The sequence below is a fragment of the Colletotrichum jinshuiense genome, chromosome 7, assembly GCF_051148585.1.
Source record: "Colletotrichum jinshuiense chromosome 7, complete sequence".
NCBI classification, from domain to species: domain Eukaryota; kingdom Fungi; phylum Ascomycota; class Sordariomycetes; order Glomerellales; family Glomerellaceae; genus Colletotrichum; species Colletotrichum jinshuiense.
The window spans coordinates 3,538,173-3,555,369 of record NC_139314.1 but is presented as its reverse complement, the minus strand read 5'-3'; the positions used below and the strand labels follow the sequence as shown (position 1 = coordinate 3,555,369).

The following is a 17,197-nucleotide window of genomic DNA, read 5'->3' as shown; positions in this document are numbered from 1 at the left end:
CCTATGCTATACTGCTTTCATCGAAGCTGGCAGGCAAGGATTGGATTGGATGCCTCTGCACCCTTTTTTTTTCCCTTTTTTTTTTTCCTTTCCCTCCCGCTTTTTTACTGCGGTATTCTGAATGTACACTACTAATCCCATCCCGGATAGCTTCCCTCCGAATTGGTGGGAAGCCCAAGTCTACGCGACCTTGGGGGGTGCGCCACGCTCTCGACGGGCTGCATTGATTACCCTTTGGGTCTCTCTTTTATCCGTTTCGCTCGTGGTGGTTGACCAACCTGCGGCCCATTGGCCAAGTGCAAAAATGCAAAAATGTAAAAGTTTCGACGTTGGCCTGATTCGAACAGACGCTCCCGAAGGAACAAGATTTCTAGTCTTGCGCATTAGACCACTCTGCCACAACGCCGTACGGTCGTGAACCCGCTTCATTGCGGGGATGGTGATTTGCCAGGCTCAGCTAGATCAAAACATGCCACAATCATTCCCCTGCCCTCGCATGCCTCAGAGAAAATGTATTGAACGCCCGGCCGTCTTGCGCGCTTCTAGACTTCAGCTTTTCTCGTACACATTGCCCCCGTTCCACACACATCTGAAACCTCGCGATTCATTGACTCAGATCCCGCTCCGATGACTGGCCCGCACGCCCACCCCGGAGACTCCAGAAGATGAAGAAAAAAAAACAGCCGCCTCACAGCTTGAACAGCCTGGGCACGCTCCCGTCCTCGGCCGCGCGCCGCAGCATCTCCCGGTTCCGCAGCCCGTAGTACACCCGGAGCCCGGCGCACCCGACGACGACGACGAACAGCAGCGCCGCGTTCGCCCAGTGGCCCGTCGGGTACCCCGCCGCCTTCTCCTCGGCCTTGTAGACCCACACCCCCGGGATCTGCCCGAGCCCGGCCCCGATGCTCACGTTGAGCGCGATCGCCAGCCCCGTGGCCGCCGTGCTGAAGATGTTGGACGTCAGCCAGCCCAGCAGCGGCGGGATGCAGGCGAAGGCCCCCGATGCCCCGACGATGAGGCAGCCGTAGCGCGCGTTGTACGCGTCGGGCGGGAGCACCGCCGACACCAGGAACCCGATGGCCCCCATGAGCGCCAGCGCTGCCGAGTGCACCCCGCGCGCGTTGAAGTGGTCTGCCGACCAGGCGACGATGATTTGGACGACTGCGGGTGCACGTTAGCCATCTTTACGGGGGACTTTTCACTGGGGATTTTTCATGGGGGGCAATTCACGGGGGTGCAATGGCCGGATTGGTTGGGCTTGCTTACCGTATGCCGCGGCGTACGGAGGGACGGTCATGAGCTGCGCCTGCAAGTCGACGAACCCCAGCCCCGAGGTGATGGACGGCGTGAAGAGCGACAGCGACGAGAACGGCGTCGACATGGCAAAGTACACGAGGTAGTGCCCGTACAGCCGCCAGTCCGTCAGGGTCGCCTTGGCCTCCTCCCACGACATGGTCTCGTGGCTGCTCTTGCTGCCCTCGTGGTACAGCCTTCGCAGCGCGAGGTCCTTCTCCCGCTCCGAGAGCCACCCCGCGCTCTCCGGGTAGTCGGGCAGGTAGAACCACACGAAGAAGGCCGACAGGCACGAGGGGATGCCCTCGAGGATGAACAGCCACCGCCACCCGGACAGGCCGTTGACCTGGTTCATGTGCCCGATGCCGTACGCGATGGCGCCGCCGAACGCGCCCGCCAGCGTCGCGCTCGCCAGGATCATGGCGACCCGCACGCTGCGCTCGTCGTGCCTGTACCAGAAGGTGAGGTAGTAGACCAGCCCGGGGAACAGCCCGGCCTCGAACACGCCCAGCAGGAACCGCACGCCCGTGACGGTCGCGAAGTCGCGCGCGCCGCCGAGGCCGATGGTGACGGCGCCCCACGAGAACATGAGGAAGGCCAGCCACCGCGACGGCCGCAGCTGCTTGAGCAGCATGTTGGACGGCACCTCGAAGATGGCGTAGGCGATGAGGAAGATCATGAGCGCGAGCGTGAAGTCGCGGTTCGACATGCGCGTCTCGGTCTGCATGTCGTGGCCCGACGACGAGTTGAGGATCTTGGCGTTGCCGATGTTGGACCGGTCGAGGAAGCAGAGGAAGTAGATGCCCGCCGAGATCGGGATGATGCGCTTGTCCTGCTTCCACAGGAGCGCCTTTTCCTCCTCGGCGTCGGCCGCGGGGGATATCGAGGGAGAGGAAGCGTCCTGCCGAGAGGGGTGGGTTAGACGTGACACGCGCGCCGGGCTTCGTTCTGACGGACCTCCTTTACCGCGGGCGACTCGACATCATCGCGAGCTGGCGGGAACGAGCCCTTTTCGTCGATTGCCGAAGCCATTTTTTGGGGGAGGGAGTTGCTGGTGAGTTTGACGCTGCTCAAGATGCTCACTGTTCGGGGGAGAACCAAAATCGCTTTCGAGTGCCGCCCCAACAAGGTAGGGCCTGACCAAGAATTGACTTTCTCGTCGCAGAGGAAATGAATCACCGCCCTCGCTTTGGGAAAACCACAAGTACGTATTATCACACAAGAAAATTTCCTCGCCTCCCATCCCACGAACCGAGGGCGAAAGCGGACGAACCCTCGCCTTTTTCATCGGCCGAGCAGCTCCCGACGCACGACAACCCCGCAATCGCAGGGTATAAGCTTCTCCTCACCAACCCCTCCCCTCCAGCCCGCGATTGCCACCCGGCGGGCCGCCCAGGCGTTCCCGTTTGTCCCGCGTGCCTACTGGACGGGGGGGCATTTCCTGGCGCGGCGGTGGAGATGTGGTTGGTTGGTCCTGCGAATCACCGGCTCGCAGTTGGTGCGAGGATCGGCTTTTTGCTGATGCAATCCTGCAGCCGTGGCCAAATAAGGTCGTGTCGATCGCCGACGCCCGGCCGTGATTCGCCAAGCCAGGCATCGCTCCGTAGACCAGGCCATGGACTAACAATGTTGGCATCAAGGAGTCAACACAACGGCGTTGCCAACGCCAATAGACGATATCGGTACAAGTGCCTGGGTCATTAAAGCTACTGCTTGGGCTTGGTATCTCTGTCCCTTCATAAGGTGGATTTGTCGCAACGGTGCCTGCCAGAAAGGCTGAGAACACCGCTCAGGTGGCGCGGCAATTCGGTGGTGTTCTCGGGTTTTCTGGCGGGCATTGTATTATATACAACTTGAACAATTGAGTGAGTGATAGGTTTTCCGTTTTTTATGTAATCATTGAACGGCTCGCCTCTCTTACGCAACCCCAGTCCCGCCTTTCCATTTTGTGACATCAGTATCAAGTCGCTGCCACCGACAGTCAGACGTTTGGTTTATTTTACTCACCTGGGGCTTTGAAAGAACTCCAAACTGTTGGATCAACGTCGCAGCAAACGCTGAGGAATCAAAAGCGCAAGATCTGACAAGTCAACAATTAAGACGAATTCACAGATAAAAATGAGTCACAGAAAGCATATCAAAACTTTTGGATACCTCATCTCTTTATTATTGCTATCAAATCCATAAAATCAAAGGTTATATGCATCCTGTTCCTATATGCTAGTTTCGCTAGACTTCATGTATCAATCGAGGTTGTTTCTCGCCACGAGGCTTCTTAAGTAGCCCCGTGGACGTGTATCTTCTTCCTTGGTATGCGTCGAACAAGCCATACTGTGATCTTGTATACCCAGAAGCGTGGGTATAATGTTTCCAACTATTTTCAAATATACCAAAGTTTTCTCACGATGCCATAGGGTCAACGTGTAACGGCAGGTATTCATTGAGGCCTGCATACTGCAACATACTGATTCAGTGCGAGGGGATGGCCCAGTTGGCCCCGCAGTGTCGTTCCACATTATATAATTGTGACCTTGAATGCCTTTAAGGGGTTCAAGATGCTATTCAAGTCGGGCTTAGTGTTACTTCGAGTTGAATGGACAGTCATAAAGCGAGTTGGGGTTGTAGGAATTCCGAGAGGCCGTCTAGAAGCCCATTGATAGAGCGTGAGGACAGGTCCAAGACACTTCTGTACGTTTTATACCTCAATAATAACCGTAAAGGGTTATTGTCCAGGCTATGTTGGATTTGTTCCGGATCAGAAAGCCGATTTACGAAAGCTGATGAACAAGCTGTGATGGTGGGCTTGCTCTTTGCTTTCAGGCTTTAAAACTCGCAAGCTTCGCCAAGCTCGAGATGACTATTCAGGGATAGAAACCGACAAAGGCTTCTGGAAAGGGAAGCATTTATAAGCCCGATGGAATGAAACAGCGGGTGGGCTCTGTGTTTGGTACATTTGGGCACTTGACGCAAACATGATAATACTCCTTTCTCAATTCAGCTTTGAGAAACCCAATCAGCCTTGAACTCGTTCAATTAATTGAAACGTGTTTAAATTTATACGGATGTATAATTTGTTCTTTCCATGGGTTTCTATTTTGTCTTTGAGTATTCTGAACAAAATGGCCAAAGCAATGGCGATAGTGACGACGATGTGGACTAGTTTAGGACTACTCCTGTGGCTGGCGCGGCCTCGTATATAAGGGCCACTACATACGATCCCCACCCTCTTTCAACCTGAAGAACTCATCCATTTCCGAGTTCTTTCCCAAATTTTTGTCCAGTCCTGATATGTAGAGTTCTCAGGCACGTCATTATCCATGCTCTTCAGGTCATACCACCTGTTTTCTTCCATCCAGCCATACACCTGCTTGTAATCGGTACATTGGTGAGGAGTATGCAGCCCTGAAGGCCCGCGATGTCGGGGATGAGCGTTTGGATTGTGGAGCTGCTCTTCATCCCAGCCCTCGAGGGTCGTATCTGCGTGGCACAAAAGCGTCCAGCGTAGGTAGTCGGTACAGTGATTGATATGGAAGAACGTGGACCAGTGATCACCCCGTCGTAGACCCGCCTGGATTTCATAGAAGTATCGTTGCATCACCCACTGGATGGCGGTTAGTCCTGAACGCCGGAGCAGCGTATGGAAGCCGTTACTTACCAGGCAGTGCAACTGATGAGTGATCGCAAGCTCATAGCGATATCCACCGTCTGCTGGGGGTTCCTTGCCCACAAAGTCGTCCATTGGGGGAGGGATATCTGGGTACTGCTCAGGGTCCATGATCTTCACCATGCCCCGTCCTGGCGGATACAGTGCCTCCCAGTTGCCATACCAGCGCATCCATTCCTCTTCCGTCCATGGTACTTTCCATATACCGTAATCAGAGGTGGCGTTGTAGAACTCCTGTGTATAGGTTCGGACTATACAGACCGTCGCTCGTTGTCAGTATCTACGATACCATAATAGTGAATACAAAAGATTAGGGCGCATCGACTGCTTTCACTTACACTGAGGAACGGGATGCTTTGGCCCGTGACTACTTTGACTGTGAGGGCCTTCTGTTGGCTCACAAGAACAACGTGATGATCGCCACTCAAATACAGATTGAAGGGCAATGAGAGTGAACAATAAGGCGACAATGGTTCTGAGTAGGGCAGTGTGGCTTGCTCCCTTTCTTGTGGACTGTGAACTGGGGAGGACCGTTTGCGTCTTGTGAATTGGTGGAAGGAATGGCACTTCTGACGATTCCCGGCCAAACGAAGAATCGTCCTCGGAGTGAGTGTTCATTGCGAAGGTTGCGCCAGCCCGTGTCTCATCCCTCGTAACTTGCCGTCAGTTGCAGTCGCATCAATTCAGAGGAAGGTGATGGTCGGATTACTCGGGCAATTGCAAGAGAAGCCAGTCATGTCATGAAGTCCTGCTTATGATTTATCGAATAAAGATGTATCAAAGCAGAATAACTTACGACGTCGTATTAATACCTTAAAAAACGTCATGTTGCAGTCAATCAATTTTGCTTTAGTAGCTAAACTGTATCTGGGGGAAATGGCTCAACATATCTGCATGTCATCAAGTCGCATGAGGGGTTCTCCACACTAGCCTAATTCCCGGACAATCGGATTGTCATAACTTTCCGTCCGTCTTCCGCAAGGCATGCTTAACAGATATTGGCATTGTCAATGAATCATGTTCATATCGAAATACTCCTATGGTGTCTTTACAGACGCTATCAGTGATTATACCATTCCTGGCACTTTTCATATCTCAAATCAGCTCGGAAAGCAGCCTTCTCGAAAGACTCGAAGCTGCAATCCTTTGCAATACATATTTTCTCGCCCTATTCCATTTCAAGAATTTGTAAAGACACAGCGAAATTCTCAGACTTATTGGACATGAGCGACGTCCGTTATTCCCAACTCGGGCTAGGCTCGGAGAAGTGTGAGGAAGGCGAGGGTCTTCTGCATACAACGACCCCAGTCTCTCGTTCCTTTTTCCAGCGCCTACTTCGCGACAGTTATCTCAAGACAGCGATTATACTGGCAGCAGTATGTTCTGTGCTGGCTGTTGGTGTTGCCTTTCTTGCTGGACGTGCCTCTGTTGGGGTTACTGACTGCGGAAAACGCATATCACCTTGGTGTAAGTAGTCAATCCTTAGCTGTCTCGTGGTGAACATTGCTTCCTGAACTTGAAATAAAGCTAATGCAAAACTTATGCTAATAGCACCTGGGCTGGAGGCTGTCGACTACTACACAACCATGTTTCCTTCGGACTTCAGAGCGCCTTCACCCTACCGTGGTCGTCCAAGCAAGGAATTGGACGATGCATGGGACCTCATCGCCGACCAGGATCTATATTTAATGCGCATGGAAAGAGATGATTTGCGACGAATCAATAAATCTGACACCATGAGTACCGCTTGGGGTTATAGTTATGGCCAGGACCCAAACGGGGTCAAGTACGTTTTTGAGGTTTTCCATCAATTACACTGCTTGGTGAGTTTGGATCCAATCATCATATCCTTTCATGGTCCTTGCCACTGACATTTTGTGTTTGTATCAGAACATCCTCCGGAAGTATACATGGCCTGATCATTACGAGCTGGCTCCTCCCGGCCACGAAGATGACCCAGCTTGGAGACACGTCTACTACAGAGAACACATAGGTGAAATATACCGCACCATCCCAGAGGGGCTTGATGGATTGCTAATGTCTCCACAGATCATTGCATCGAGTCTTTCAGGTTGTTTATTATGTGCAAATCGGACGTAACACCTTTGACGGGCAACATACGGCCTGGGAATGACCACGTTATCCCCGACCCAACCGATCCAAGCACACTCCCGGAGCCAGACTTTATGACCCAGCATACATGCCGGGACTTTCAAAGAATCCAGCAGTTTGCGTCCGAGAGAAGGGTTCCTAGATTCGACGACCCGCCTAGTCATATGTAAATGCAGATTGAACGAGGCGATACCTCGCAGCAGTTCTACAATAGTGGCGATGGGATTTCTCTCAGGTTTAGGCCGGCCCGCACTTGTTGTACAGTCATTCTAGTTCTTAGGGCCCAGTATCCCCCAGCTGTCTGGCAACGTAGCCCATGACCCAGTCTCTCGATAGCTTGGCGTATTCAAACTGATTTTGCGTATTGCCATTTCAAGTCAACTTGGTCACTTCCGAGTCCTTAGCCACCCAATCTGCCTCCAACTATTATTTATGAGTGCTAGCATTAGGCCTTGCGAAAGGACCAACATGAGCTACGCAAGCGAACGTGCTTTTTCTTCCTGTTAAAAGAACAGATATTTGTAACGTGTTGGTGTTTAAGGGGCTTTAGCGAACCAAGATCGAAGGAACGAGTTTCTTGTTGGTCAAAGTGGTTGGTCGCTCTGTCAACGAATCGCGCAGCACACAGTGGCATTTATTTGTACAGGCCAAGACTCGGCTTAGGGGAGATGTTCCACAGCCACGCGGGCGCGCCACACCGCGCCACACCGCCTCGATGTGGACGCAGCAGGGGCCTTGGATGAAGGGGTATTTCTAGATTGCTATCCGCCCCCTGCCACTAGTCAGGATTTTGTAATCAAGAAGAAGTTTAACGGCCGGTAGCTCCAAAAGTCACGCTTGACTAGCCGGTATCCCTGTAGTTCAACTCATACTAAATGTGCTGTGTACCCAGTAACAGGAAACAATGACTCTGAATCAAGAGTAAGCAAAAGCTACATCAATAATCTACCGTTCAGCAGCATGGCTTTGTCTTGTATGTTTGCCAATAATTATTGGATTGGCAAGGGTGGTGGTGCACAGCCTCCTTCGGCATACACTCCGACGATGAATTTTATGTTGGAAAATCTTATCCTGCCATAATGATAAGGCATGCAAGTAGCCATGATGCCCCCGACACTAGGCCTACAAAGGACCATGGGAAGGCTACCCAATACACGCACATTTGACACAATAAATCTAACGCGCATTTGACATTTGCAGCCTTTGAAACTGGACATAGGGAAAATCGCAACCCCACAGGTCCTCTACTTCCCATATTAATTTATGATTTTTCAAACCTGTACTATTCTATGTCTACAATCTGAAAAAAGAATTCAATAAACTCGTAAAAGCAGCTCACTACGTCCTATATACACCTGCCGCCTAGCTTGTGGGAGCGAAGTACCCTTATGACATATCCCGCATTCGGTAGTCTCCTTGTTGCTTGCTTCTCTTCTTCAGGTATTGGGACTCTTTCAGGAAGGGGAAGTATCGGTATGGATGGAAGATGGTGACGGTACCAATAGCAATGAGAACCATCGCGCCGTCAAGGCCGAGGAATAGAGGCTCGTTGCGCAGGACTTCTAAAGTAAGAGTAGGAATGTTCTCCGCAATTCTGTAGCGGGAATAGGTCAGTGAGAGAAGCTTCGGAGTGTACGGGTGTAGACTTACCGATAAGAACAACGGATTATAATTGCAATGTATGCCACGGCAAGCGCATACACAAACGTGCGCACACGTTTATCCTCCTCGTTGGATGATGAAGCCCGGGACATGGGTCGGGAGTCGCGGTTCATCAAATGAGCTTCGCTGTGTGATCGTCTGCTGCCCTTGTTGAATGCCGATCTGCGTCTCATGATGTAGACCAACATGAGACAACCGCAGCAGACCATGTTGGCCACCTGGAAAGCCACACCTCCAATAACCAGTTTCTCGCCGAGTTTTGACATCGTCTCGTTGCCATTTCCGGAAGTGCTGGCTGCAGTAAGGGCACCACCGGCAACCTGGATAAAGATGGAGAGAAAGTCCGTTCCGACGAAAACCCAGGGATACAGCGATGGGCGAAGCACGGACCACTGCTCACCATACCAGATAACGAGATGCTTGAAAGTGATCGAGATCGCGGCCGCAATCAAAGTGGGAGCGAGCAGAAGTGTGAGATATTGTTGGGTGAAAGCATCCAAGTTCCAAGGATTTTCGGCAAGTTTCGTTCGCGACCAATATCCGAGGACCTCGAAGATTGTGCCGATGCCGAGCCAGATCATGAAAGACCACGTTCGGGCTCGTATGCCAAAGTACAACTGAAGCAGTAGACATGCTAAGAATGCAATGCCGAAAAATGTCGCAGCGGGCTTTGACAGATAGGTTCCGTAGACAGTGAGCTCGATAGGGCACTGAGCAGTGACCTCCTCACATGTTTTGTATGACGGAACGAAGGTATCGTTGTCTGCCATGGTCGTATGTTGAGAAGCTGAAGGGAAGGAAATAGCGGCGGTCTCGGGCGTAATGTGTATCGAATAGTATTCGGGGACGAAAGAGCGGAATGAGAAATGAATTGCCCAAGTGTTTGCCCCGGTAGCAACAGAAAAATTGGTGCGTTGGTTGACGGAACAGGGCGTATTTAAAACCGGGCAACGCTCGATCACGTATAAAGACAATAAGCCAAGGATATGAAAATAGGCTTGGATGCCGAATTAGGACGACTCAGACCAACAATACTTTAACTCATCATATATCTTTGAATTGTAGGCTCTAACTGTTCCATAATATGACGTGTGTCACGTACTCCACAGGGCATTGTGAGGTTGGATGGCAAGGCGTCCATGGTTAATCGACAAACATGACGCGGTCAGAAACGCGAAGCCACTCTTGGCAAGGGATCTCGGGCCAGTAAAATCTTCCGCGTGCGGTTTAGCGCCGCTTAGAACATGGTTTTCAGCTGTACCAGGAGTTGTGAACTGCAGGGCTAAGAAGTGGCAGCGGATGATCGGCGTTGACCAGCAGCATGTTGTAGGAAAGCCTTTAGTATATCGACTGGCCGCTAGAACACTCCCTGATGAAACTAGAATTAGGGAAATTTCACAGTAATTACATGGCCGTGATTCACATAAACAACTGTCACTTGACTCCTTGACTCTTGGGTGGAGAATTCCTCCGTATGGAAGGCCTGGTAAAGTCAGTGGGAATGCCGTGAAGAGGGTGTGTGTTGCACAGTGGTCCAGCACATCAACGGAGTGCTTCGCCCACATCAAATACAAACTGTTGAGACCTGTTGTCATTTGCTAGCGTTTTGAGGCACGTCTGCCCCTGAGATACCCCAGCCGCCTACTACTCATCGGGTATCGTGCTTCATTAAACTACTCTTGGCGAAAGCACTCGGACTCTAAAAAATTTCCGGCCCCAGCTAGTTTTGTTCAGGCCACGATCTTCATTCGCCTAATCATCTTTTCAGCTTTCAATGTCGAGACGGATAAAACGTTGGCGAATAAAAAGACTCAGAGAGACACAGTTCTCCATAAGTGTGCATCCAATGTCGTGCCGTGCCGCTCTTGGCAAGGGAAGATGACATCCGACTCACTCCTACCAGGCAGCAACCGGGTCCACAAAACACGCCCCAGCCTCCATAATCTCAATATACCGTCAGGATTCCACAGCCACTTCACCTTGCAAACAGCCTCCGGGACACGGCAGTATCATCGTTGCCGGTCTCCGACTCGTTGCTCGCAAATCTCATCGTTAGTTTGGCATGATCACGAATACCGAGCATGGGAACCCCGCAAGCTCAAGACTCGGCTCCAGCCGCCGCCGCCAGCCAGGCCATAACCGCCGTATCGAGCGGTAAGCGTCCAGCGCGTAAGCCCGCGTGCATTGAGTGCCGGCGGAGGAAAACAAAGTGTGACAGAGAGTACCCTTGTTTGTCTTGCATGGCGGTGTGTTTACCCGGTCGAGCACTGCCGCATTCCTTCTCGCCGCTAACGTAGCTACTTCCAGGCCGGCTACGAATGCCTGCAGCCACCTCCTGGACCACGTCGAAAGCCAAGACGGCGGAATCATTACGAGCTTCACGACAAGATTGCTCGTATTGAATCGCTTCTAAGGCAATGTGTTGCACATCCAGAGTCAGGGAAAGATCCAGACCTACCATCCAACCTAGCAACCCAGGCCGTCTCGCCTGATGACCTGGAAGATGTTGAAGAGTCTCCTGCGACCATACGGCCTGAGCTGCAAGGCTCCAAAGGCAAGCTGGTACAGACCTGGAACGGCGGTCTTGAATTCCGTGACAGCAAAGCAATGACTGTTATATTTGAGGACGTAAGCAATTCTTTCTTTTACTAAGCAGGTCGCGATACCGAGAACCGTCTTGCGAAGCTTTCAGAGGCTCACAGCCCTCCAACAAATACAGTTACAGACAATCCGTGCTCTCATCGATGTTGAGTTCGACCAGGCAGCATGGCTGCCGGCTGTGGAAGTTCCTGATAAAGGCCGAAAAAGCTCTGATACCACCATATCGTTCACGGACCAACTCTCTGCCTGTGTTCCGTCACCACAAGCGATAGACATTCTCTGGAGAGTGTTTCTTGACAGGGTGGATCCCGTTACTAAAGTTATTCACGTACCGACATTTCAGATGCGCATCGTTGACGCCATGAATAACTTCACCAGTGTCCCGCTGGCTACGCTAGCGCTCCTATTCTCCATCTTTCTGACAGCTTCCGGGTCTTTATCGCGACAAGAGCACTGGAATGAGCTTGGCCAGGACAAGAATGATGCTATTGCTGACTTCACCCTCGGACTCAAGCTGGCTCTTACCAGGATGAACTACCTGAAAAACTATAATCTGGAGGTACTGAGAAGTCTGGCTTTATATTCGGTAAGTCCCCATAAACCCAATTTCGTCAATCGGCAAAGGCCACGAGCGCTAAATTCGCCCCAGTTGTTCCAGCAAACTCCACATGGCTCGTACGACCCTTGGGTTTTGAATGGTGTCGTGGTCAATATCGCCTATCAGCTACGTCTCCACCTGGACGGATCGCATACAAACCTTTCACTTTTCGAGTGCGAGATGCGGCGGCGTCTTTGGTGGCAAATCGTTATCCTCGAAACAAGGTCGGGCGGTGCTTTCGGAACCGGTTCACATTTGTTACCAACTTGTCGGGATACTCGCATTCCTCTCAACGTCAATGATGAAGATCTGAACCCTACGATGGACATGGAACCCCAACCCTACGATGGCCCAACTGAGATGTCATTTTGCATTATGACATACGAAGCTAAGAAGCAAGTGTTAGCGCAGCCTCGACTGCCATCGCTCGACGGTGTGTTGTGGAGCCAAATGCCATCGTCATCCCATCCATACAACAATATCTCCATGGAGCGTTCAGGGACGATCAATGTTCTTCAAGGGTTTTTGAAAGAGGTTACTAGGGATCTATGCCCACTGGAAAAGCGACTGTGCCCCGATCCTGTTACCAACCCGTTACATGCCATGGCACGATGTGGCCGGGAGGCACTCTCGAGGATCATCGAACTCATTGTTACACCGATGGAGGAGGCATCAGAATGGGGAACTGAAGTACACGGTCCAGACGACAATTTTTTCCGTATAACCCTTGCGGCACATGAGGAAGCGCTCAGAGCAAGTCACGCAGCCGGTGACCGCTTTGCCTGGTATGCAGTGATCGATTTCAACATGCAAACGTTCTATTATTTAGGTGCTCAGCTGCATGATCGACTCTCTGGGTCTATGGCTGACAGAGTCTGGTCGGCGATAGAGCAGACGTATGCTCTCCACGAGGAGCTTTGGGATTTGAAAGACAAGGAGAACATGACTCTAGGTAACCTCCTCCTTGTCGCATGGGAGAAGCGCATGACGCACTTCGCGGCAGGGCAGGTAATGCTGCCAGAACCCCCATTTCTGAGCAGATTACGGGACGAGATAATGATAATAAAAGCTGAAGCGCTGGGTATCTTCTAGTAGATTGGTGCCAGACCATCAGAAATAAATATTTTACGAGCTTCTGAAACGGATAACGTGACTGACCTTCCAACATAAAGAGCTGTGTGAGGAGCGTGGCATAACTAGAAGCAGTGAAACACAGGAGGCATACGTCCCTGCGCGTCTGGATGTGACCGGATGCGCCCAGAGGTTTGGGCGGACAGGCAGCGCCTCACACGTCACAAGAGTACAGTTTTGCACGACGTACAATGGAGTCTAGTGCCTTTGCATCATTAGCATGTTAGTCATCTAACAATAAGCAGCTGAACCCTTTATTACCCTGCGTTTTCATCGCGTAACACGTTTGTCGATGTTGGATGTCTGAAATGCCGAGGATGAATAGATAAGCTGAATATAGCTCAATATTGCCAGCTATAGTTCACTATCTTTCCAAGGCCTTTCTCGTCAAAACTCCCCTCTTGGTGTTATGTAAAGATGGATATGATAACGGCTACCAATTGTCGGCTCCGTAGAACAACAGGAAGCCCCACTGGACATTTGCCGTGTCTAGGATCAAAATATCTTAACAACAGAAGGTACGGGGGTAAGTGGTATCCGGACATACGACGCTCCATTGAAAATGGCTCTGGAAACCGCGTTGTTAGTACTCCGAAACCGAAACCGATGTCAACCCTGGCCCACAAGAAGATACGACCCCGCTCTGTCGACATAGGAGAATACAGCTAATGTGGAGAGAGGGGAACGGGTCCCGTTGTTCACTTAAACTTAATTTGAGTTGCAACAAATAACTTTCCGGGAAGCTATTACGATTAAGGTTGGTCCCGATCTCGCAACGTGGGATTTAATATGGAAAGCCGGCCGTGCTTAGCAACATCACTCCTCAATCACCTCATTTCAACCATCAACTGCGGGGTGGTGTTGCAGATCGCAAGTACAGAGTTGGAGGATGCATAGATGCCTAGTTTGTTTTAAGTGCTACAAACTTCCCTGTCTATCCCCACTACTTGTTTATATGCCATAGCACTGTTGTCTTTGTCAAGTTGAACAGCTTACTCGGCATCTGCGCTGTTCGAAGCATCCTCCTCAGTGGCAGCATCGCCATCTAGAGCTTGATAGGTGTATCCAAGAAGACGCTTATCCTTCTCCGTGGTCGCGGCATCCTCCTTGGCATCACCATCTAGAGCTTGATAGGTGTATCCCAGAAGACGCTTATCCTTCTCAGTGGTCGCGGCATCCTCCTTGGCATCACCATCCAGGGCCTGGTAGGTGTAGCCAAGGAGGCGCTTGTCCTTGGAAGCACTGGCAGCTTCCTCTTCCTCCTTGTCGCCGTCCAACGCTTGGTAAGTGTACCCAAGAAGGCGCTTGTCCTTCGAGGCACTCTCAGTCTCTGCCTTGTCACCGTCCAAGGCCTGGTAAGTATATCCGAGAAGACGCTTATCCTTTGCAGCGTCCGCATTTCCAACGGCGTTTGCAACTGTTGATTGTCAAAGTGTCAGCGGAAATGCACTCATACATTTCAAATTCAGGACAAATCTGTAATTGCGTTGACTTACCCGGAGCCGCGATGGCGGGCAAGGCCAACAGCAGGCCGAGGCAAAGGGTCTTGACGTTTGGGGCCATCATTTTGACTGACAAGATAGATACAACGAAGTGTAAGTAGCGTTATTCGTAATGAGTTACTGATATATGAGAGCTGTTATGAGTGCAAGTTGGAGGATCTTTCTCTGAATAAAATGAGGAAATGAGTTCTTTTTGAATACATCACTGAGGTGTCCAACTATTGACCGGTAGAGACGTCTCGTAACTGTCGTCAGTTTGAAGCAGAATGATCCATGGCCATACCGTAGCTACTTCCACTGCGCAAGACACGTGCTTTGCATCTGGACCATGGTCCATGGAAATACACGGTTTAGTTTCGGACCCCGAGGACTCCCCCGTAGCGTGTCATCGCAGAATCTACCACCTCGTAGGAAACTGTAATATATGAATGAAGAGGGGAAATATACCTTGGCGTCATTATCTTGTATTTCTAATAGATATCTCGAGTTATTGAATAATGCATAATGAGCAAGGCGAGGATAGCTCACACAGGCCATTTCGAGGGGGGTCTCGTGTCGACCGCCCGAACACTCGAAATGTCTGCCGTTGTAAGTATCTTCAAGCCCTCCTTATTGTCTTCTAAATTCAAATCCGCATGGTGGAAAGTTTGGGTGTTTAGAGCTTAGCAAAAAGGCCTCTAATTGACTCTCGCCAACATGATTCTGTCGTTCTTACAAAGCGTACGCGTGAGAATGCATCGCGTTGGGCAGTGGTACAAGCCACTTGCACAGGCCGATGAGTACGAGGAGCTTGAGGCTCCTCCTGATCATCCGAAAAGGTCGGTTCTTTCTAGCAGATTCAGCCAGGATCTCACGCAATGTGATAACTCGGAGTGGCTGACTGGTGAATACAGGCTGCTCTCAGAAAAGCTTAAGACGGGAATCTGCGGTGGACGGTCACGCCGTATTTTCTTGGCGGTCTTTGCGTCCATAACACTACTCCTGGGGATTCTTGGACTGAAGTATTGGCACAAAGATCTAGCATCTGCGCGCTCAATACCCCAGTGCCATACTGTCGCTATCCGAAAAGAGTGGAGGACTCTTGATGTCGCGGAGCAGCAAGCCTACATCACAGCAGTGCAGTGTCTAATGGGCCTCCCGTCCATATTTGACGACCAAACATCTCACTACGACGATTTTACATTTGCACATGCTACTGCAGGTGGCACTTCACACTACGCCGCTGCTTTTCTACCCTGGCATCGAATGTTTGTTCATGTCTACGAAGAGACGCTACAAAGCAGGTGCCAGTATGATGGCGCACATCCATACTGGAACTGGGTCTTGGACTCTTCTGACCTGTCACACTCCCCTGTGTTCCACACGGTTTCTGGCTTCGGAGGTAATGGTGAGTTGACGGGCGCCTTGGGCGCAGAGGCTCATTGCGTTACCAGTGGACCTTTCGCAGGTTTAGATCGTTCGTGGAAACACTTTCCTGAAAAGGACACGGTGATTAATGAGCCTCATTGCCTGTCGCGCTGGTTTAGGGACCGTGCTTCTTTGAAGAATGCCGAAGACGAGGCCTTGTATGAGAAGATACACGACCGCATATCGCCAGAATACGTTGAACAGACATTGGCCGCGACGGATTATAACTCCTTCTTCAAGAAATTCGAGGCGGGCGCTCACAATGCCATTCCCATGTTCATCAGAGGAGAATGGCTCAACTTTACCGCGACCAATGGTAAGTGGCTATACATCATTCGTCATTCAGCCTCCCGGATTCTTTTCATGTTCATGCAGATACTGACGAACCGATTCCGTAGATCCTCTTTTCTTCCTTCACCATACTCAAGTCGACCGGCTCTGGTGGCTGTGGCAGAACCAGGATCTCGAAAACCGAACAAAGGAATATTTCGGCTCCGCTGAGAATTTCCTAGAACACCCTCACAACATGGGCTCTCATCCCACGGATGTCCTTCAGATGGGTGGACTGACGAGCAACGGAAAAGTCGTAGATTACTTGGATACCCGGGCAGGCCACCTTTGTTACACGTATGATGGTTGATGGGCAGTATAGGAGAAGAAGATAATAGCATTTATTAATCAGCTCGTATTAATAACTGAATGAAGTCCCATATTATATCAAGTCTGGGCGTCCTTCCCTGTTAAGCACTGGGAGGTCTGGTCTCGGCATGTGCTGGGGTCAGTCGTAGGCAACCACTAAACTGGCCAATCGCGAGGCTTTTTATAAATGCCATCCTTGGATGGAGGTCGATCATGCAGAAAACTAGTTCGACTTGAGCTGGGTAATTTTAGGGCGCTTACTGTTGACCTGGCAGGAACTTCTTAGCGTGGACTTGTTGCAGAGCTATCAGCCTATCAAGAGTTGGAATGAGGGCATGATCTCCAGGAACCGCATGCTAGATTGAGGAACGGCCCGTTGACTTCTCTTTTGATTCGGCAACGCCGTGCATTAGCCATTCAGGAACCCGTGTTCGGTTTTCTTTTTTTTCTCGCTCGACCTGGCTTTTATAAGATTGGCTCTTCCCTCCGGCTGCTAGGATCCAATGTATGATTGTGAGTTCTCGGAGACATCTCTTCGCCGCCATTGACGAGTTGCAGTTACAGCTTCCTTTCACAGGTAGAGCCAAC

The 17,197-nt window shown here is 50.9% G+C and overlaps 5 protein-coding genes across 5 annotated transcripts; 2 read left to right on the top strand and 3 right to left on the bottom strand.

Annotated features, from left to right (window-relative positions):
• Positions 1–688: 688 nt before the first annotated feature.
• EsH8_VII_000919 (uncharacterized protein) lies at positions 689–2,325 on the bottom strand (the record flags this gene model as incomplete). The annotated part of the gene is made up of 3 exons (XM_083271052.1): positions 689–1,161; positions 1,267–2,194; positions 2,251–2,325. 3 exons carry the CDS (start codon positions 2,323–2,325, stop codon positions 689–691), a joined length of 1,476 nt encoding a protein of 491 aa, XP_083128609.1.
• Positions 2,326–8,455: 6,130 nt separating this feature from the next.
• EsH8_VII_000918 (RTA1 like protein-domain-containing protein) lies at positions 8,456–9,501 on the bottom strand (the record flags this gene model as incomplete). Its single annotated transcript, XM_083271051.1, has 2 exons — positions 8,456–8,663; positions 8,720–9,501. 2 exons carry the CDS (start codon positions 9,499–9,501, stop codon positions 8,456–8,458), a joined length of 990 nt encoding a protein of 329 aa, XP_083128608.1.
• Positions 9,502–10,812: 1,311 nt separating this feature from the next.
• Positions 10,813–13,022, top strand: EsH8_VII_000917 (Zn(II)2Cys6 transcription factor; the record flags this gene model as incomplete). The annotated part of the gene is made up of 4 exons (XM_083271050.1): positions 10,813–10,977; positions 11,039–11,359; positions 11,451–11,918; positions 11,982–13,022. 4 exons carry the CDS (start codon positions 10,813–10,815, stop codon positions 13,020–13,022), a joined length of 1,995 nt encoding a protein of 664 aa, XP_083128607.1.
• A 1,031-nt stretch (positions 13,023–14,053) lies between these two features.
• On the bottom strand, positions 14,054–14,627 carry EsH8_VII_000916 (uncharacterized protein; the record flags this gene model as incomplete). Its single annotated transcript, XM_083271049.1, has 2 exons — positions 14,054–14,478; positions 14,558–14,627. 2 exons carry the CDS (start codon positions 14,625–14,627, stop codon positions 14,054–14,056), a joined length of 495 nt encoding a protein of 164 aa, XP_083128606.1.
• A 1,181-nt stretch (positions 14,628–15,808) lies between these two features.
• On the top strand, positions 15,809–16,610 carry EsH8_VII_000915 (uncharacterized protein; the record flags this gene model as incomplete). The annotated part of the gene is made up of 3 exons (XM_083271048.1): positions 15,809–15,950; positions 16,017–16,286; positions 16,369–16,610. The coding sequence occupies 3 exons, from the start codon at positions 15,809–15,811 to the stop codon at positions 16,608–16,610; spliced, it is 654 nt and encodes a 217-aa protein (XP_083128605.1).
• Between the last annotated feature and the right edge of the window lie 587 nt (positions 16,611–17,197).